This window comes from Dermochelys coriacea, chromosome 2 (assembly GCF_009764565.3).
Source record: "Dermochelys coriacea isolate rDerCor1 chromosome 2, rDerCor1.pri.v4, whole genome shotgun sequence".
Taxonomy (NCBI): Eukaryota; Metazoa; Chordata; order Testudines; family Dermochelyidae; genus Dermochelys; species Dermochelys coriacea.
Genome location: NC_050069.1, coordinates 243,814,712 through 243,836,312, shown reverse-complemented (window position 1 = coordinate 243,836,312; position 21,601 = coordinate 243,814,712). Strand labels below are relative to the sequence as shown.

The 21,601-nt window shown below is 43.8% G+C and overlaps 1 protein-coding gene and 1 long non-coding RNA gene across 9 annotated transcripts in view; one reads left to right on the top strand and one right to left on the bottom strand.

The window, feature by feature from the left end:
- Nucleotides 1-17,685, bottom strand: part of CREM (cAMP responsive element modulator) — a 79,143-nt gene extending 61,458 nt beyond the window's left edge. For 3 of the 8 annotated variants that reach the window (XM_038389019.2, XM_038389029.2, XM_043509569.1), the window contains exons 1-3: nt 17,549-17,685; nt 7,629-7,689; nt 5,567-5,690 (exon numbers count right to left, since the gene is read on the bottom strand). In XM_038389019.2, the coding sequence (XP_038244947.2) occupies nt 5,567-5,690; nt 7,629-7,648 (144 nt within the window). In that variant the 5' untranslated portion in view covers nt 7,649-7,689; nt 17,549-17,685. Of the gene's footprint in view, nt 1-4,521; nt 4,639-5,566; nt 5,691-7,628; nt 7,690-17,548 lie in introns of those variants that run through there. The other 5 variants (XM_043509573.1, XM_043509575.1, XM_043509571.1 and 2 more) reach the window with 5 other exon arrangements.
- On the top strand, nt 17,677-19,806 carry LOC122459040. The gene is made up of 2 exons (XR_006279461.1): nt 17,677-17,982; nt 18,880-19,806. It is a non-coding gene; the product is annotated as an uncharacterized LOC122459040 (long non-coding RNA).
- The last annotated feature ends 1,795 nt before the right edge of the window (nt 19,807-21,601 follow it).

Genomic DNA, 21,601 nt, shown 5'->3' with positions numbered 1-21,601 from the left:
GGCAACAATCCCACCTCCACTGCGAAGGCCACCGTGGATACTTTGGTGGCTTGCAGGCCAGTTGAGATTGGACCAAGCCAGGAGGAGGAAATCTTGGATGAGGATGTGGAGGGGGAGGGGGACCCAGAGGCAGAGAATGACTTGGAGGTCAGAGATGTATGCAGCCTGGAGCTCTTTTCTATCATGGAAGAGACTAGCCAGTCACAGCTGTCAGATGTTGGTGAAGTGCAAACAGGAGAGGAGGCCCCTGGTAAGTGGATTTGATATGGGAAATCACTGAAGTGAGTTGTTGGGGGCAGAAAGGTTGCAGAAAGCAGGCTTGTCTCCCACCGCATGCCTATTTAGAGCAGTGGAACACGCTGTTGATAGACTCCCTCACTTCATGGGAATCTCCCTCAGAGATCTCCAGGAAACTCTTGTGGAGATACTGGGCAACCCGCTGCCACAACTTCATCGGCAGAGGTGCTTTGTTTCTTGCCCCATTAACGGTAACTTTCCCGCACCACTGTGCCATTACAGGTGGTGAGGGGGGGGAACCATTGCTTTACACAGGCAAGCCGCTTAGGGGCCAGGGCAGTCTTGGAGAAGACTCTCCCTTGTTTCCTTGCTCACCCTCAGCAGCGAGCTATCTTCCATAATGATCACATCCTGTGGAAAGTGTGGGGACAGGAATGATTATCAGGTCCCACCTACAGTGCTGGCTCTCCCCAAGAGCCACGTGGCCAGTGTACAGCAGGGTCTGGGAAGAGTGATTTACCTTGCCCCTGCAGCTACTCACCATTTTGGGGGTCTTGTGGCTCATGTGTGCTTGCCTGGGGTCAGCCAGTTAGTGACAAGTGTGAGAGTACTGGCTGTATTTTAAATTACTGAACCAGTGTTCTCCGTGTTGCAAACAATACGGCTTCTGTACAATGTTGCATTTAAACTTCACAGAGATGACCTTGGGAGCCCAGGCTCCTTCTTTATTATCAGCGACTGAATGGCAGCGCAGAATTAGAAAGCGGCCAAGAAGAACTAAGGAGGACTTTCTGCGTAATGTTATGATGCACTCCGCCGCCGAGAAACAGGAATTGAAGGAGTGGCGGGACAGCAAGAAAAGGAACCGAAAGGAGAACGCGGTGTGCCAGAATGAAGCTATGGAGCGGCTCTTAAAGGTTATGGAGTGCCAAGCAGACAAGCTCCAGGCAATACTAGCTCTGCAAACTGAGCAGCTCCGCGCCCGCCCTCCCCTGCAGCTGCTGTCACAAAACTCTTTCCCATGTGTCCTCCAGACACCGCCAACACACTCTTATCAACCTTCTGGCTCCAGTCTCTACCCATAGCATTCCATTCCTCCCTCCTCACAGGCCAGAACTGTAGACTCCCACTACCCACTGAACTCAACACCCATCCCTCTTCAGTTTGGCCCTGCTGAAGTACAGTACCTGCTGCATTGTACTCTAAAGGAGAAGGTTGGATCTGATCCCTGGACATACACAAATCTTTAGCTGTCCCAGGACCCCACCTCCTCCTGGGACTTTCCCTTCCCGCATCCCTGTCACTGCTGATTTTTTTGTTTGTTTGACTCTCTCCTCCAGTTGTTGTTTTTTAATAAAAAAATTGTGTTGGTTTGAAAGCAATCTTTATTCTATTAATTGAAAGCAAAAAGAGCCCTGCAAAGCAACATACAATTATATTAAGCCCACATATTGCATTGTCTGCACCAATTATCTCCAAGCATTACAAGCACTGCACTCCCAAGCATAGCAACAAATATTAGTGGCTTTCAGTGTCAAATTGCCACCTCAAGGCACCCTTGATCCTTACGTCCCTGTGCTGCACCCCTGTAATAGCTGTGGTCTCTGGCTGCTCAAACTCAGCCTCCAGGCACTGAGCCTCTGTGGTTCTGCCCTGAGTGAAACTTTCACCCTTCCCTTCACAAATATTATGGAGCGTACAACATGCGGTTATAAGCATAGGAATATTATCAGCAGCCTGATCCAGCTTCCCATAGAGGCAGCGCCAGCGGGCCTTTAAACAGCCAAAAGGACACCCAACAGTAATTCTGCACTTGCTCAGCCTGTTGTTGAACTACTCCTTGCTGCTGTCAAGTTGCCCCGTGTATGACTTCATAAGCCATGGCATTAAGGCTTAGAAGGAATCTCTCAGGATCACAATGGGCATTTCGCCTTCGCCTTGTGCTTGTTTCCTGAGCCCAAAAGCAGCGTCCCACTGTGGTCAGCACCTCTGTGAAAGCTACAAGCAATCTCGTGTTGTAGCTAGTAAGCGTGACGAGATCAATGTCACACTCCTCTTGCCTTTGTAGTTTAAGGAATAACTCCACTGCCATGCGTGACGTGTTGGTCAAGCGAGCAGCATACTGGTCAACAGTTTGGGATCCATTCCTGCAGCCCGAAGAGGCAAGGAGCGCAGTACACAAACCGTTGAAAGATGGCGCCAAATGCAGACAGAAGCACAGGGATTGCTAGGATGCAAAGCAATGCATCATGGGGCACTGGGACAGGACTCAGAATGCCCCATGACCCTCTCCGCCTTCCCACAACTATTAGCAGCTGAAAAGGAAGAGGTGTTCTGTGGGATAGCTGCCCAGAGTACACCGCTCCGAATACCGCTGTAAGTGCCGCAAATGTGAGCACGCTATTATGCAGGAACCTGACATTGTGAACACACAACAGTAGTTTCCCGTCAGCTTTCTCTGAGCGGCGCTGTAACTCTGCCAGTGTAGACATACCCTTAGAGTAATACCCCAGCTCCCAGAAGGAGCAAGAATGATTACAAGGATTTTTATACAGACCAAAAGTGGGTGTGAACTGGGATGACTGAGTGAGTTACACCGTAGACTTAATAAACACTCAATAAAGTAGACCCCAGAAAGGGGCTACATGTTTTGAACAAATCTAGTTGGGTAATTGATTGAAAGAACCCAGGAAGCGCTGAGTGAGATACACCAGCAGAGAGGTGAGGAGCCACAAGGATGTCATGTGCTGGAGGACAGTCTCCATGACAGGATTGCAACCTCATTCTCCCAAATCAGGCTTCATTTGAATGGGGAAAAAGAGGTTTAAATCCCACACAGAGCCTCAAGTAGCAGCTTTACAAAATGTTAAGATGAAGACCATCAGAAGGCATATTATATCTCCTGGTGGCTGAACATCTGCCAGGTCACAGCAATTCTGAAACACAGTCACACTGGAGTCAAATTTTGAACTGTGATGGACAGATCCCTGATTTCATATGCATATGCCCCCAAAGAAGAAAGAAACTGTGAATAGATTTGGTGATATATAGATAATAACTTAAGACCCAGTGGACACTTAAAGTATGGGGCATAACTTCCCTGGATGTAAATAAGGCTCAGGGAAAATACAGACAAGCTAGTACCCAGAAAGAGCTGGAAGTCGGAGAGAGACTATGTTAGCCATCTAGTTTCCATAACCAGGACTTCACCCAAATTCATGTCTAGGGATCTGGTGACTTTCACTGGCTGGTAATGGCCAAAAGTAATTACCAATTGAGGCCTATGTGGTGCCTGTCACAGGATTGATCCTTTAAGAGGGAATCAGTGACCCACCTACCTGTGACAAACTCCTGTAACAAAAAATGAGCCAACTTATACCCACCTGGATCCAATTAAATCCTTAAGTGACTTATTGCCAGTTGTTTAGCTAATGTGCCTCATTAAGGGTTACTAGCACTCAGTTGGGCTCTAGAAAACAGGAAGTGCCTGAGAAGAGTAGCTCTCAGGAGAGAACACCAGAGCAAGGAATCTGGATGGTGTGTTCTCAGGGAGAGTAGCTCCTCAGCAGCAGGAGGAGGAGGAGGAAAAAGGATGATAAAAATGAAAAGGGAAAGGGAATAATGCCAGGAGTCTGGGGGGCTGCATCTGACTGGACAAAAGTGGCTGCAGGTGAGTGCTGCGGCAGATTAAGGTAGAGACTGGACCGGACCCAGAGAACCACAAGCCCCACAGAGGAGGGCTGTGTAAACCCCAAACTCAGTGGGAGAGACTTTCTATTTCAAATATATTTTGATTTAATAAAGTAGAACCATAACAGGGGAACTTTGTTTTCCATTCTTTTGGACTGTGTGGCATTCTTAGGGGAAATTGAGGTAGGAAGAACCTATAGTGCCATGCTCAGACAGCAGGAGGCATTATGGGTGCAGTCACCACCCCAAAACAATGCTTTATATTTAGTGGGTAGTCTCAATTCAGTTTTTTAATTCATAGGTGTACGTCACAGAAATCACTATCACAAATAGGACCTTTATTAGTTAAAGTAGAGAAGGCCAAAAATAGGATGAGTTTTCAGAAAGAACTACCTTCTAACCTTTATATCTGACTTTCCAAGTCAAAGTTGAAGAGTACAGGATGAATGGGTGTGTCTGGTGTGTGTGTAAACTGCATGGGCAATATGGAGAAGTTTGGATTGCAGCTGATACACAAGTTCTATGGAGAAACAGATACAACACCCTTCTGGGTGCTGCCAATCTGAGTCCTTTCACAATATCAAAAGCACTAACCTGATAAGCACAAAAAAAGGACAGGTCACTTGAGTAGGTACTACGGCAGAGCAGTTGGCACAGTCCATAGGGAGCCAGAGAATAGCACAGGAATGCGTCCTGCTCAGACTGGGGTTATGCCAATAAATTGTATTTGGATAAAATAGGCATCTCAGAAGCATTTTCTGGATTAAAAATCAACATGTGATGGAAAGCCATAGGAGTTGAATGGCACTGAAGTACTATAGTATTATATAGTAGTATATAAAGGATCAGGATATAAATACTGACCAGCATACTGGAATATTAGTAGCAATTTCCTTTTAATGCAGATCATGGGAAAAAGAGACTGAAGCTTTTATGGAGCTCACCTAATATATCAAACTAAAGTTTGTTTTTTTTAATTGTCACCTCCATTCTATTAATCAGCAAAATACTTTTCCAGAGAATATCTAAAAAGTTTTTTAAAAAATAAAAAAAATCCAGAAAGTGCCATCAAGTGCATACGGAACAAACATAAGCAATGATTCTAAGAAGTTTTGCCTGCAGGATTGGACTCATTTTGAGTAAACAAGAATACTGGAGGGAAAAAAACAAAAATTATCTTCTCCCATTATCGTAAATTGCTAAATCAAGCATCTCCAAATTCTCGGATACATGAGGTTCATCTCCTCCCTCTAATCCTGTAGCTGCCTCAATTTAATAGGACACCGTTATCAGATAACTACTGTACAGCAGTACTTCCAAGAACATGGAAAGACAGTCTACTTGCTTTCATTACAGTGCCATCCTGAGAAACTCTTGAAGTGTTACTTCTGTGAATGATTTACAATAATGTGCTGTATTATCTGTAGCCCTTATTCTGCCATGTCCATAACACAGCAGTCATCATTTGGGACTATATTGTTTTTAATCTGAAATCACTACTCTAAGAACAAAAGACTGATACAGAACAGGAGGATTTAATGATGAACTGTAGAAAAGTATCGTGTTCACCCAAATGCAAGTAACAATTCTAAATGATCATTTTTATTTGTTTTTCTTAGCTTCCTGTATGTCAAATTACCTGAGCTATGGGGGGAATCTGACTTTGGCCTGGCTGATTTTGTATGCAAACAGCATCGCTCTCTGCCACAGAATCTGTTGCACTTCCATCCTGTTGCAATTCAACCATTTCCATGGTCATTTGTCTAAAAATAAATATATAAATATATAGTGCAAGGAAATGAATTCAGACCTGAAGAAGGGATATTTATTTCAACTCTATTAAATTATTGTTCTCCTCAACTCCCAATTTCAGCTCTTTAAAATACCTGATAAGAGAGCAACCCAACAGTATCCTAGCATCACAGTGTGTTGCCATGCATGACCTGTAAATTAGGAATCAAGCTCACTCTCTTGGCTAGCAAGGACTAGATGCAGCATGTAAGCAATACTTCCAGCACTGAGTAAGGAAATCAAAGCCTCATTCTCTAGCAACCCATTATGTCCAGATACTAGCTTGCGCTGTTGATTCCAGGAAGAGACCTATCCAGCCCTTCCATGTTGGGGAAGGGGAGTGGAAGGAACATTAAAACAAGGGGAAACTGAAGATGAGAAGAGTTAACTGGAAAAAATAAGAGGACCATTCTGAGGAACCCTGAGGGAGAAATATCTGGCAACTATTTATTCAGTCAGGTCTATAAAAGAAGCAGTAATGCAGAGATTCAGTATAGTATAAGTGGAAGTGACTATTAGATATCTAGGAAGAACTGGTTAGAAATTTTTATCTTTTCTTTATTCAGTTAGGTTAGATAGTCATAATACTGTGTATCCTGCAATGGACACAATCAGATCCACAAGATTATACCTAACAAGTGAATATTTATTCTGGATTACCATGTCTGGATTGTGTTTTATTTTGTTTTGTGATGAAAGCAAAACTTCATTCAATTCTTATTTGTATAAATTAAAATTAAATTGGTATCAGCAACTCTCTTGTGATTTTTTATCCTGTAAATCTTAAACTTAAACTTGGGTAAATTACATCCATCAATTGAAACATATAAACCGAAAGACTCTGTTAGTGGAGAAAACTTTCAAATATATCGGCTACACAAAAACACAATTACCTCACAGTTGTTTTTCCATGATATTTCTTGACACACTTGCTCATAATGGAGGGTGGGAGTGTTTAAAACAAGAGCTTGGTTTTCCTCAGCTGACTTTCTCGCCTACTGAACACTGCAGTGAAGTTATGATGTTGAAGTTGTGATGTCACAATCATCACCATAGCAACAAACCAATGTCACAAACAGTATACAGCCTTCACTGCAGGCTCAAGGAGAAGTGTGACATTAAAAGAGATCTTGTTCAAACACATACCAAATATTATGGGAAATGCAGGAAAAGACCAGACAAGGAAAGGAAAATCACCTATTTGTTGTTCTAATTTTTCTGAAGATATAATATGACAGGGTTCCTATTCTTGAGTCTTCTGCTATCATGTGAGACAAGCAGGAACTCCCTGTTTCAATGGTTTGAGGCCCCTGAAGTATCCATACATATTTTTAATGCACAAGCCAACTCCTAGTATCTCAGTGCTCTCTGGAATGTTATTTCTTTGAGTGAGAAACAAATAGCTCCTTAAACACTACACATAATTTATGTCCAAAATAAGTCATCAAAATGATTCTCTCCCACTATGGTTGAGAAGGAATCAAGTTAAAAGATATCATCAGAGAAGCAGAATTGCAGGTAATTTTTGTATCTCTAAGAATACCATCTTGACCGAATACACAAAAATGCCCTGCCTCCTTCCATCTCAAGCCCCTGTGCTGATCTCAGGTTTCAGTATGTCTCTTAGCAAGTAGGTCTTGAATGATTTATGGCTTTAATGGTTAAAACTGCCACCTTGAATTCTATCAGAAAATTCTCAGGAAGCTATTGCAGGTCACAGAGTGCTAGCATTCATACACTGTTAAAGTAAAGTTCCTCTTAAAAGAGCTTGTTTCCAAATGGTGTCAGTGTATACACCATGAGGAAGGTATTAGAGTAGTCTATCTTTTGTGTAGTTTGTTAGAAAAATTATTTAGTACATCAACAGCGGTTCTAATTCAATCCATAATAATACAGAATTTAATATATACCCAGATGGTACCTCCTGCATTCCTGTTTCTTCTCGTGAGTTCCTTTTCCCTGGAAATAAAGCTAAAATAATAGTACAGTCAAAATCTTTGGTTGTTGAGAGTACTGGTGCTCAGTATGCACCAAGGATTTAATCAGAGGAGAGTGTATAACTTTAAACGGGGCAATTCTGGATTGACTCATAGGCTATTCTGAAGATCTCCTACTGTATCCAGCCACTTCTTCCTACAGCACATGTAAGTGAGAAGAATATCTTGCTGAATTACTGTATTTCTTATGCACATACCCAGTACCGTAATAGGCAACGATCTGGTAAGAAATAGTCTTTCTCCCAGAAATTTCACTATGACCCGAGACAAAGCCTTGAGGACACTAGTTGTTTTATATATACGTCCAAAAGGATGTCCCAGTAGTTGAAAACAGCTTAAATACCAGGATCAATAATGTAGTTAGTATGCATTACCAACATAGTCACTAAAACTTTCTTCTGGAATTAAGAGTAGGATCCTGATTTTTTTACACAATGCAGCTCCAAAATCATACCTTCATATTTCATATCCAAGATTATCTGTCGCTCAGAGATAAGGTTTAGTTCAAAATTACTAATTTTACCCCTGTCCCACGGAAAATGTTCCACTGGCTTCTCCTGGCAAGGATCATCTATCATGCTGTAGAAACTGACATGTTTCCAATTTTACTACTTTATTGCTTTGGGGTTGATTTATATTAAGTCTGGACCCATACATCCATTAGTTAGAAATGTAGCAATTTTCTCGCTTTGGTGAAAAGACAGTCTCCATTAGCTGTTGAATGTCATTGCCTGTTGCTCTAAGTATCATTGAAACAAAAGCAATAAAGTGTTTGAGGAAAATGCCTATCTAGTTTTGTAATCTTGACAATATCTTTTATTTCCCAGATAGGGACTTAATCCCTCATGGATTGCTGAAGGCGCTCCTCCTACAGAAAAGTTGTATTATTCTATTTGTTTTTGACACCTCCATGATCCTTCCTGATCTTTCTAAGGGCAAGTCTTTCATGTAGCATAGACAGCTAAACACTTAACTAATTTCAGTTCACATGTCTGTTATTAGATGTATGTACAGTTAAATTGTACTGATGTAAATAGTGAAGACAACTAAAAAATTAAGAAAGTATCTCTCGGATATCTGCAGCCTTACAAAATATGACAAGAAAGAGGACTGTATTTTTATCATGCTCTAGATTTTAGCTAAAACTCATGGGAAATTAGAACGCAAATCTCAGATGCAGAACACAATTAAAATACACTTTAATCACACCTAAGCATGGGAATCTATTCAAATGTATTCTCCAAAGATACAGCTGAATATACTCTGGATTTTAGGTAGACAGATGATTTACTATTTTTAATCTTCAGCACAGCCAAATAGCACTAGAATTGTTTATATTGTCTTCTTTCTAGTATTCCTGAGATTTGTTAATACCACTGTTCTCCTAAAACATCACTTCTGGCCAAGCCATTATTGTTATTATTTTCAAGGGGAAATTAATTTAAATGTCAACAGCGTGTGAACGCATGCACTTGTTGAACAAAATGTTAAACTGAGCACAGAAATTGCCTTCTCCGAGTATGAAGGTCAAGTGAAACCTAAAACTTTGGGTCTGTAAAAGACAAAGCTTCAAAAAGGTAAATAGCCATTTAAGGTGTGCTAGTCCCCTTGACATAAACTTGTATAAAAGGCCTGACTAAAAACAAAGTTGCAGTATAACAGCTGCATAATATAAAGACATAGTGCAAGACAAAGGACGTATTTTGGTTGGCATATCTGAAAATACCAAGGCAGGTGATATGTTTTTCCAAAAGACTATTAAAACTGTTCTCAATATCAAGTACCCATGAAACAGACAGTTATTAATTTAGTCCAGAGACTACCAAAATGGAAGACTTTTTCTTCCTATAATGTAAGCAGAGTTTTGATAAGAGGCAAACCACCGGTGACAAAGGAAATGTATTGACAGATCCACTGCTCCTAAATTTCAAAACAAGGCTCTACATCGGGGTGGGCAAACTACGGCCCACGGGCCAGATCCGGCCCATCAGGGCTTTGGATCTATCCCCCAGGATTGCCGCCCCCAGGGCGCTGCAGGCCCTGCGCCACTCCTGGAAGTGGCCGGCATCACGTGCCTGCAGCCCCTGGGAGTGTGGGAGCAGAGGGCTCTGTGAGCTGCCCTCGCCTTCAGGCACCGCCCACACAGCTCCCATTGGCCGGAAACGGGGAACCGCAGTCAATGGGAGCTTCAGGGGAGGTACATGCAGATGAGGGCAGCGTGGAGGCCTCTGCTCACCCTCCCCCAGGGGCCATAGGGACATGGTGCCAGCCAGTTCCGAGAGCAGCGTGGTACAAGGCCAGGGCAGGCAGGGAGCCTGTCTTAGCCCTGCTGCGTGCCATTGCCACCCTGGAGCTGCTCCAGGTAAGCAGCACTGGGCCGGAGCCTGCATCCCGAACCCCCCCTGCCCTGAGCCCCCAACTGCACCCCGCACCTCTCCTGCACCCCAACCCCCTGCCCTGAGCCCCCTCATATACCCAGCACCACTCATCCACCCCAACCCCTTGCCCTGAGCCCCTTCCTGCACATCACACCCCCTCCCACACCTGCACTCCCTCCTGCACCCCAACCCCTTGCCCCAGCCCTACATTCATGGCCCTGCATGCAATTTCCCCACCCCCATGTGGCCTGCTCTACATAGTTCTTTGGGGCAGGGACCATCTTCTTCTGTGTTTGTGCAGCACAAAGAACAGTGGGCTTCTAGTCCATGACTAGGGCTCCTAGGTACTGCAATAATAAAAATAACATTCATCTCATACTCCTTATTTCATGAAAAGCCCAAAGGTCTTTGTAAAAGCCTTATAGGATCCATGAGTAATGGAATTAAGTTTTAGCTTTATATATCCAGCAAGGATCGTAACTCATTTTGATGACAGAGATCACATTGTCTGGAAAATCAGGAACAATAAACAGTTTCTGTTTGTTTTTTACGGAAGACTGATCTTTCAAACCATTATAACTTTATAGGCCTTGTATATGGATTTAACCCTAAACTCAAAAATTGCTTTATTTTATATAAACATGGTTTAATTACAAATCAGTTACATATCATGAGATTTATTTTGATATTAAATATTAATACGATTGTTATATTTTTCATCTGGGTTGCTTACTACCTTTCAAAAGTTACGAGGCAATACATTGATATTAATTAGGCAGGATTTTTATATTAACACACACAAGTTACATGACTGCACTTCCATGAATTATGGTTGAAAATATATTCTGTAATTTAATGTAAGACAAATGTATGCGTTTTTTTCCTGGCAATGGTGAGGAAAAATCTAGGGGCTGGAAACATATATGCCTATTTTCTCTGTCTCACTAATGACACTGTAATAACTTATTCTGATATTGTTTATTGTGTACCTAGTATCAAGATTTTGCAGTTTGAGTAACAGGTACACTCTGCATTTGGAAATGTGTTTCTCTGTGTCTTTACTGTTAAATTTGCAGTACTGAACTTTCTCAGAGTGTCAGGAAATCTGAAATCCTCTAAGGAAATGCTTTTACTGTTTGAAAACATATTAAGTTATATTGCATTGTGATTTATTTCTTTTATGTATCAGTTTCTTTAATCTAGTATTTTCAAAGTTTATTTCGGCTTGTGGAATGGATGTTTGGCACTGGCCTCATATCAGAACTAAGTTGATATACTGCTCAACTAATGAGAAAATGCCAGTACATTAAGAGTGTTACTGACAATAGATTTTATATGTGGAAATAGCTTGAAAACAGTGTCAATAAAGATGTCAGATATGTAAAAGAGAAAAAACAGAGGCAGAAGTAACCCTCCTCTACCCCTCCTCCCAAAATAAACTTCAGAGCCAGAAAATTCATTCCACCAGAAACCATTTGCCTTATGAGCCACAGAAGCAGCACTGACTGGATAAAAGCCAAGTAGAAGTAGCCATTGCTAGAAGGGAAAGCTGATCGTGTGTAGAGCCATGCAAATCTGCAGATATCCGCGGATATCTACATCTACGGATGCGGATAACCGCTGATCATGTTTGCGGACAGATGCTGTCATAAATATAGGGGGAAGGGTAGCAACCTTTATGTATCCTTGGCAACTGTACTGGCGGGGAAGGATTTGTTTGTTGTTCCCTCTCCAGATGGAGGGAGAAGCCAAGCAGGTACACTATCTCCTGAAAATATACCTGGACTAATCCATCTAAAACCACAGAAACTATGAATAGGGCAAGGAAATGTATTAGGTTATCTTTTGTTTTGGCCTGTGAATTTTCCTATGCTACAGGGGTAATTTCATTCCTGTTTTTGTAACTGTGAAGTTGAGCCCAGAGGGGAATCCTCTGTGTTTTAAATCTTTTTAGTACCCTGTAAAGTTAACTTGCATCCTGATTTTGCAGGTATGATTCTTTTACTTTTTTCTTTATAAATAAAGTTCTTCTTTTAAAAACCTGATTGATTTCAGTGTCCTGAAGACAAAGGGTCTGGTCTGTGCTCACATTGCCAAGACAACTGGTTGGTAGTTTATTCTCAAGCCTCCCCAGGAAAGAGGGATGAAGGGGCTTGTGGAGATATTTTAGGGGGATAGGGATTCCAAGTGACCATTCCCTGAATATTTTGTGTAAATCACTTGGTGATGGCAGCAATATCAGTCTAAGAAATTAATGCCTTAGACAAGTTTTAACCTAAGATGGTAAAATATAAGCTTTGGGGGTCTTTCATGCTGGTCTCCACATCTGTACCCCAGAGCTCAGAGTGTGAGGGGGAACCCTGATAGATGCAGATCCAAATTTTATATCTAGAACCCTGCAAAGCTGTAGATATCCATTTTGTATCCACAGACCATATTTGTGGATCGTGGATTGGATGCAGATACAAATTTTGTATCTTTTGCACAGGGCTCCAATCATGGGACCCAAGATAGGCAGATGCCACTCAAATTTGGAGACATGAACCTTTATTTTGAAAGTTTTTCTTTCCCACTGAAGGGAGACTGATTTAAAAAAAAAAAAAAAAAAAGCTTAGCCCTATAAAGATAAACAAAATACTTTTGAGGAAAATAATTGCATGCTGTTTTTAATTTTGAAATCCTTATAATAAAAAATTCATCTTTAATATTTGTTGATGAGATTTAGCTGCATAACCAGTAATCAAATTGCTCCAGAATTCAGTATGACCTGAAGCATCAGATACCTTAATTAAATACACAGAGCCATTGTAAAATAATTTAGTTTATTACAGTACACTTTTATGATATAAAATATCAGAACGTATAAATTCTCACCAAAGGTTGCATAGTAGTAAAGAAACTGCTAGTAAATAAAAGGCAGATAAGCTATGTGATTCAGCACTTCCATTGATGTCTCACTGGGTGCATCATTTTTCTGCCTCTGCAAATCTTTCAAATGTCAGATGGACATTACACATCTTAAGGGTTTTCTTCTTCTGGCTACCAACCCTGTAAACTTCACTCATAGAGTGCAGGGCCTTGTGTTTGAGGGAAAGTTGCAGATAGCAAACTCAGAATCCATTTATTTATGGATTTCAAGGCCATTATTTTTTTTTTCAGGCCAACAAGCAGGGACCAGACAGAAATAGTGTTCAGGAACATGTATTTGTTATGCAAACTGAGCACCACCTGCAGCTCTCTCTACTTAACAGCATCATTCTATTGATTTCATATCAAGACAGTAGTTCTCATATTAATTTCCATTATTAGTAGCAATCTCCACTTTTCATCTTCTCCCATATTCCAACATTTTTCCATTCTATTCCTTTTCTCTGAGGACTGTAACAGTCTTAGCAAAAAGAGGGGGGGGGGAAGTCACTGGTATTAGGGCAGGTAAGATGATACATGTCACTCAGGACACATCTGCTCACCTAATACTACAGGTGAGAGAAATTCAATATTAGGCCTGCTGTGATTTTTAGACATGCAACAGCTGTGTCAAAGAACAAAGTGGAGTTCAATCTACAGTTACAGTGTAGATGAGATTATCATTTAATGTGAAGATCTGGTTGGAACAGCTGTTCAGCTGCATGAGATACAACTGGACTCAGGCATGAGTAAAAGCTTGAAAACAGCAGAGTTGGAGCCAAGACACTGACTCAAAGTTTTGGAAAGAGACCTGTTTCTTATCAATCCCACAGGGACCTTCTCTGCCCTTACCTGCAAGGCTATAATCTAGTTAAAAGAGATCAGGCCGATCCAGATCCCTTCCCAGAGAATTGCCAAAGAAGGCTACCAAGAAAAATGGTGACTCTGTGCCATTCACCCGAAATATTATACAAAACAGGAGCATCCCCAGTAATACACAGACACATATATTGCTTGAGAGTCTGCAATTTACCTTAGCCACTTCCACAAAATGCTTCCCCCATATCCTGCCATGCATAATACCATCCTTTGTGCCCTCCATCCCCTCTTGAAGCATATACGCAGTGTTACTCCTACCCTAATCACAGAGGACCTTGCTAAGCCCCTCCCCCAGGCAGTGTGCCCTCACTCCCTCTATACCAGTGATTCACAACCTTTCTAGACTACTGTATCCCTTTCAGGAGTCTGATTTGTCTTGTGTCCCCCCAAGTTTCATCTCACTTAAAAATTACTTGCTTACAAAATCAGACATAAAAATACAAAAGTGTCATAACACACTAATACTGGAAAATTGCTTACTTTTCTCATTTTACCATATAATTATAAAATAAATTAAATGGAATACTTTGTACTTGCATTTCAGTGTAGAGTACATAGATCAGTATAAACAAATCATTGTATGAAATTTTAGTTTGTAGTGACTTCATGTCATAAATATAAAGGGAAGGGTAACCACCTTTCTGTATACAGTGCGATAAAAACCCTCCTGGCCAGAGGCAACATCCTGTTACCTGTAAAGGGTTAAGAAGCTCAGCTAACCTGGCTGGCTCCTGACCCAAAGGACCAATAAGGGGACAAGATACTTTCAAATCTTGGGGAGGGGAAGGCTTTTGTTTGTGCTCTTTGTTTAGTGTAGTTGTTCTCTCTTGGGACTGAGAAAGGCCAGACAGAAATCCATCTTCTCCAACCCATCCTAATCCAAGTCTCCGATATTGCAACCAGTATAGATAAGCCAGACAAGGAGGATTAGTTTATCTTTTGTTTTATGTGAATTTTCCCTGTATTAAGGTTCCTGTATTAACAGGAAGGTTTATTCCTGTTTTCTGTAACTTTAAGATTTTGCCCAGAGGGGGATCCTCTGTGTTTTGAATCTGAACACCCTGGAAAGTATTTTCCATCCTGATTTTACAGAGGTGATTCTTTTACCTTTTCTTTAATTAAAGTTCTTCTTTTAAGAACCTGATTGATTTTTCATTGTTCTTAAGATCCAAGGGTTTGGGTCTGTGTTCACCTATATGAATTGGTGAGGATTATTATCAAGCCTTCCCCCAGGAAAGGGGGTGTAGGGCTGGAGGGGATATTTTGGGAAAGACGTCTCCAAGTGGTCTCTTTCCCTGTTCTTCGTTTAAAATGCTTGGTAATGGCAGCATACTGTTCAAGGACAAGGCAAAGTTTGTACCTTGGGGAAGTTTTTAACCTAAGCTAGTAAGAATAAGCTTGGGGGTCTCTTCTGCTGGTCCCCACATCTGTACCCTACAGTTCAGAGTGGGGAAAGAATCCTGACAGTTCGTTAGTGTTTATGTAGCCTGTTGTAAAACTAGGCAAATATCTAAATGAATTAGGTATCCCTGGAATTATGTACCCCTGGAAGACCTAGGTGTACCCCCCCAGGCCTCTGTACCCCTGGTTGAGAACCACTGCTCTATACAAACACTGTGCTCCTTCCCACACACATCATACCAAGTACTGGCTGCCTGCTGCCAGTTGTACACGTCATGTGCCAGGGCATCCAAGGCTAACCCTTTACATCAGCATGGATCCTGTTATTGCTCCATGCTTCAGAGTGGGAATAACTCTCTTCTCTCTCAATAACAAACCAAAGAGAGAATGACACTGAAATGCCATGATTAGGGCATCTCCCCCTCTCAGGTGGATTTCAGCCCAGTCCCCTGCCTCCAGTCACTCTTACATTATTTATCCATAGGGGAACAGCTTCAACAGGTTTCAGAGTAGCAGCCGTGTTAGTCTGTATTCACAAAAAGAAAAGGAGTACTTGTGGCACCTTAGAGACTAACAAATTTATTAGAGAATAAGCTTTCGTGAGCTACAGCTCACTTCATCCGATGAAGTGAGCTGTAGCTCACAAAAGCTTATGCTCTAATAAATTTGTTAGTCTCTAAGGTGCCACAAGCTTCAACAGGAGACACTAAGGGAGCCCCACATCAGAAAACTTGCACTGTTCAGTGGTTAGAACACTCTCCTGAGCAGAGAGGGCTGTATTGAACCTCAGTCTCCCACATCCCAGGCAAGCGCTCTAACACTGGGATCAGAGTAGCAGCCGTGTTAGTCTGTATCCGCAAAAATTAAAGGAGTACTTGTGGCACCTTAGAGACCAACAAATTTGAGCATAAGCTTTCATGAACTACAGCATTAATGCATCTGATGAAGTGAGCTGTAGCTCACGAAAGCTTATGCTCAAATAAATTTGTAAGTCTCTAAGGTGCCACAAGTGCTCCTTTTCTTTTAACACTGGGATGAAAGTCATACGGTTGGGGACACCACTTCCTCTGGCTGTTTGTGTGGAGCGAAGCAGGCACCTAACATTTCTTCAAGCAACAGGTTAGGCAGTGAGCCCGGACAGCTGGTTTCCCTTCATGGGCTGATAAACAGAGATTGATCTGCTGGGAGGAGTCTGATTTACGCCTGGTCTACACGCATTGCTTAGGGCTGTGAAAAATTTCATGCTGTGCGACATCGTAGGTTGACCTAACCCCTCCCCTCCCCAACCGCACATGCTGCTAGGTCAGTGGAAAAATTCTTCCATTGACATAACTACCAGCTCTCGAAGGGGTGGATTTACTACAGTGACGGGAAAACCTCTTTCGTCACGGTAATCAGCGTCTCCGCTACGGTCGCTACACCGGGGAGCAGCAGCGGTGTCCCCTGTAAGACTTCTAGAGACGGCCTTAGGAGGTGCCTCGCTCTGTGAGCAGGGCTGGGGTTAGCACATGCCCCTCTGGCCTTGGCCAGCTTAGGCGGCTCCTGCTCTAGCCGGCTGGCGTTTGCGGGTCGCATCCTAGGGCGCCTCTCTCCCCTCGTGTATCCCAGGGGGAGTCCAGGCGCGGGACTCTGCTTTGGGGCGGGCGTTCTTGTTCCTGTAATTTTCTAGGTACCTAAATGTTAGGTGCTGTGATGCTCAGCGGTGTCTAAATCCCTTCGGGGCCCCCACCCTCAGTCTCTCCGCGCCTCCGATCCCCAGGGGTGAGAGCAGCACTTTCCCATTCCCTGCCTGCCGGGGTGACGTGAGGATGAACCTCCCCCCACCAGCCTGAAGCGCCTAGACCCTAGCGCCGTGAAACTGACCAAGTACCTACTACTGACAGAGGCTGTTTAAAGGGGAGGGAGCGAAGCCCAGAGATTCGGGGAAAGGCACCCGGGAGTGCGGCGGTGGGGAGCCGAGCTGCTCGGCTGACTCGCACCCTCTAAGGAGGAGCAGGCGGCTGGGTAAACAAACCCCTCCGGACGGAGCCCCCCGGGGACGGGGACGGGGGCACACGCAGCGCGTCACACCCACACACTCAGCGGCCGCCGCCGCACCCGCCCTCTCCTCTCGCGGCCCTGGGTGCCCTCATGCCCCGCTCCTCTCCCCCGGCTTGTCTCCCTCGCCCGGCCTCTCCCCCCCACTCCCGGCCGGCAGGGGGTCGGGCTGCGCGCACACACGCACACACACACACACACACACGTGTCCCCGCCCCCTCCCGCACTCACCCGCCGCCCTGTACGTGATGCCCCCGTCACAGGAGGGGTGGGTGGGGGGGGGATTGGGCCGGGCGCAGCCGCACGTCGCCTCCACGTCAGCGCTGATGCAGCCGCGCCGCCGCGGGGGCGCTGAGGAAATGGCGCCCGCGGCGGCTCCCCGACCCCGCGGTCACAGGAGGAGGAGCCCAGGCCTAGGCAGCCGTAGCCGTCCGCGCCGATTGGTTGCAAACGAGACTTAACGGCCGGCGCCGCGCCAACCGCCGCCACGGGGCCACCAGCCAGGCTCCTGATTGGTTGCGGGAGGGAGGCGTCTGTTCTCTCAGGACTCCCCCCCCCCCCTGTTTGGGGAGGGTGGGTGTCTATGGACATCGCACCCCGCTTTCCATAGGGAGGTGCCCCCTACTGGCTTGGGGCCTGACCCCATCCCTTCCTCAGAGGCACGGGTAACTTGTGGGGTGCGGGCCGCCTGCACAGTCGCCATGGGCATTGGCGGGGGTGTGATCTCCCTTGTGAGCCCGGGCGGGTGTAACTCACCCAACTCACAGGCATCGGGGAGGGTGTAACTGTGCCCCAGCCCCACACTCACCCCATGCCCTAGACCCCAGTGGGAAGGGCAGAGGGTTTAGAGTCGAGGCTGCTGGGTTTTATACTGAGCTCTGCTACTGGTTTCTGTGACTTTGGCTCATCCCTTCTCTGCCGCAGTTTACCTTTCTGTAAAATGGGTGTAAACTCTTACCTAAGATGTCTGAGCATGTTAAAATAATCGTGGGGGGCACCAGGAAACCACTTCCTTTCTATATCATGGAACCTGCTTGTTGTATTAGGAAACTGAATTGTCTGAGAAGTTCTTATACATTTCCTTTCACCTGAAAATATCAAAGTACTGAGGACAGTACAGCAAGACGTTAAGTGACCTGCTCAAGGATACACTCGTAGAATAGTTTTGTATACCAAAAAAAATTATCCTTTAATTCATGTGACATTACTAAAAAATGTTTTTGTTTAGGGGTCTAAATCACACATAGTACAGTATTTATTTTGTATTTTTAAAAAATCCCAAAATGTTAGTATAGTATATCAGAAAGTTGATATAAAAATAGATAAAAAAGAGACTGGTGGCTAAGTTTATGCTCTCTCCCCCTAGAACCAAATAGATACATTTAATGACTATAAATATTGTTTGGTACTTTCTGTGCATTTGACTTCGCTGTATTCTGGAAGGTAGAATATTGGTAGCCTTAATTTTGATTATGCCCAAATTCTATGTGAATATTTGGGCCATGAAGATTATTGCTACTGTTCCAGTATGTCTTCTCATACAAATGTTTGTTCTTTCACAGTATACAAAGAGAAGAAGGATGGTCCTATGTTAGGGCACTCACTTGGGGACTTCGGAAACTTGGGATTGGTTTACCTGCTTCATCACAACTTCTGTGTGACTTTGGACAAGTCATTTAAGCCCAGATCCTCAAAGATATTTAGGCACGTAACTCTTACGAAATCAAGGGAGTTTGTCCCCCAAATACCTCCCAGGATTTCCAATAAGGCCTCTGTGAAAAGGGGACAATACTTCCCTACTTCACAATGGCATTGGGAGGATAAACACAGTACAGATTTTGAAGAGCTCAGATAAGGCACTAATGGGGGCTGATAAGTACAAATATCCCAATGTATAAAATTTTAAGACTATAAACTCTGCAAGTAGAATGCTAAGTGTAATATTTGAGACTCAAGTGTTTATACCATATGTTTTACATAGCATGTTTATACGGTACACAACTTTTATTCTGAAGAGTCACCTCTTAATGCACTGTCCACCAATACGGTGTGTAATAATATTGAATTTCTTCTATGTGCTTGCTTAAGTATTTGAGAACTTATTCAGTAGTGGTTTGCTTCTTTTAAAAAAGCAAAGGTCTGAATTAATTTTCAGATAAATGACTATGATTAATGAGTTGGAAATTATCAGGACTGGTTATGTTTTGTCCATTCCCATCCTCGCAAGTAAGTAAGTCCAGGTTTTCAGTGTCATTCACTGAGTGTGGGAGAAGAAATGTGGGCATCTATCCTGTTTACAGATCATGATTGGCTGGCTCCACCTCTGGTCCCACTGTTGAGGCACAAAGTGACATTTATCAAATGTTCAACTTTAGGTTTGTTAATTTTCCCTTGTGTAATCAGGTCCTAGTAGATGTTTCTCTATTAAAATGTTATTTAGTACAGTTGTCAAAAATACAACACAATGCAAATAAAGTAATTGTAGTAACTTAAATATTATCACTTTTGAAATGTTTTTGTTCTCCTCCTACATTTCCTTTGTTGAAATATTGAACAACATCCCCTTCCTGTTTTCAATTCTTTCCACCTTCTCTTATTCATTGTGACTTCCTGTGTGCTTTGCTTTTGGGGGTTTTGTGTTAGTATTTCCTTGCTTTCTTACCCTAACTTTTTCCTGTTAGTATGGTAGTCAATTAACCCACTAGGGCAAACTTTTTGGCCCGAGGGCCACATCTGGGTGGGGAAATAGTATGCAGGGCCATGAATGCAGGGCTGGGGCAGCAGGTTGGGGTGCAGAAAGGATTGCAAGGTGTGGGAGGGGTGCCTTGTGCCTGAAGGGGTTCAGGAGAGCGTGTTTGGGTGCAGCGGGGGTTGGGTGTAGGAGGTGTGCGGAGTGCGAGGGGGCTCAGGGCAGGAGGTTGGAGTACAGGAGGGGGCTCAGGGCAGGGAGCTGGAGTGTGGCAGGGGGCTCAAGGCAGGAGTTTCGGGGGGTCAGGGCAGGCGGTTGGGGTGCAGAAGGCATTCAGGGTGCGGGCTTTGGCCCAGCACCACTTACCTTGAGCGGCTCTGGGGTGGCAGTGCTGTGCAGCAGGACTAAGGCAGGTTCCCTGTCTGCCCTGGCCCTGCACTGCTCCTGGAAGTAGCGAGCATGTCCGGCAGTGGCTCCTGGGACTGGGGTGGAGCAAGTGGCTCTGCTGTGCGCTGCCTTTGCCTACAGGTACCACTCCCACAGCTCCCCATTCCCAGCCAATGGGAGCTGCGGGGAGCGGTGCCTGCAGGTGAGGGCAACACATAAAGCCCCTGACCCCCCATCCTGTTCCCCCAAGGGCTGCAGGGACGTGGTGCTAACTGCTTCAGGGAACGGTGCAGGACCAGGGCAGGCAGGGAGTCTTCCTTAGCGCTGCTGCACCACGGGGCTGGCAATCCCACAGGCCAGATTGAAAGCCCTGATGGGCCAGATCCGGCCCACAGGCCATAGTTTTCCCTCCCCTGCACTAGGCCCTATGGCAACTAATTGAAAGGCCAAGCTCTGGATCAAACAATTTGATTTAAAATGTTATGTCAATTAGAAAATATTTAACTGAATATGCAGCTAAGACTAAGGAACTAGCAAGCCTGAAAAGTTTGAAGTCAGCTATTTAAATGGCATCATTATACATTACATCTAAAGCTTAATATTGTTTTAAAGCTCAGAATCTTTAATGCGATATTCAGCTTGACCTAAAATTTTACATGGGTGTGACTGAGATATCATCAAAAGCTTTTTTCTTGGAAATGTAGTTAGGAATTTAAGTTACTATGTTAAATAAAAAAATGAGTTTGGGTGGGTTTCATGTTCATTTGAACCAGGCTTAGGTTTTCTGCCCTTCAGTATGAAGTTAAAACATTCCAGTATGATCTTGCCTCAGATGTTTTTAATTGAATGTAGATTTTGAATGGTAACCTAGAAACTGAGACCCCAGCCTCTGAAACTCCAATGAAAGCCAAGAGACAAGAAACCAAAGAGATTGCATTCTGGAGCAGGAGAGAGGATGGACCAAATTCAGCTCTGGTATAAATGGGCACGGCTCCATTGAAGCCAGTGGAGCTGTGCCCGTCAGAGCTAGAGCTAAGTTTAGCTAAGAGGATCAGTACTATAAACAGGGGGGAAAGGTGGTGAGGAATAAAATTGCTGTGTTCTTGCAGTGATAAGTTTTAGGCAGTATTTGTATTTTCTTAGTTGAGACCCAGACCTTGCATGTACTAGAGCAGGGGTTCTCAACCTTTTTCTTTCTGAGGCCACCC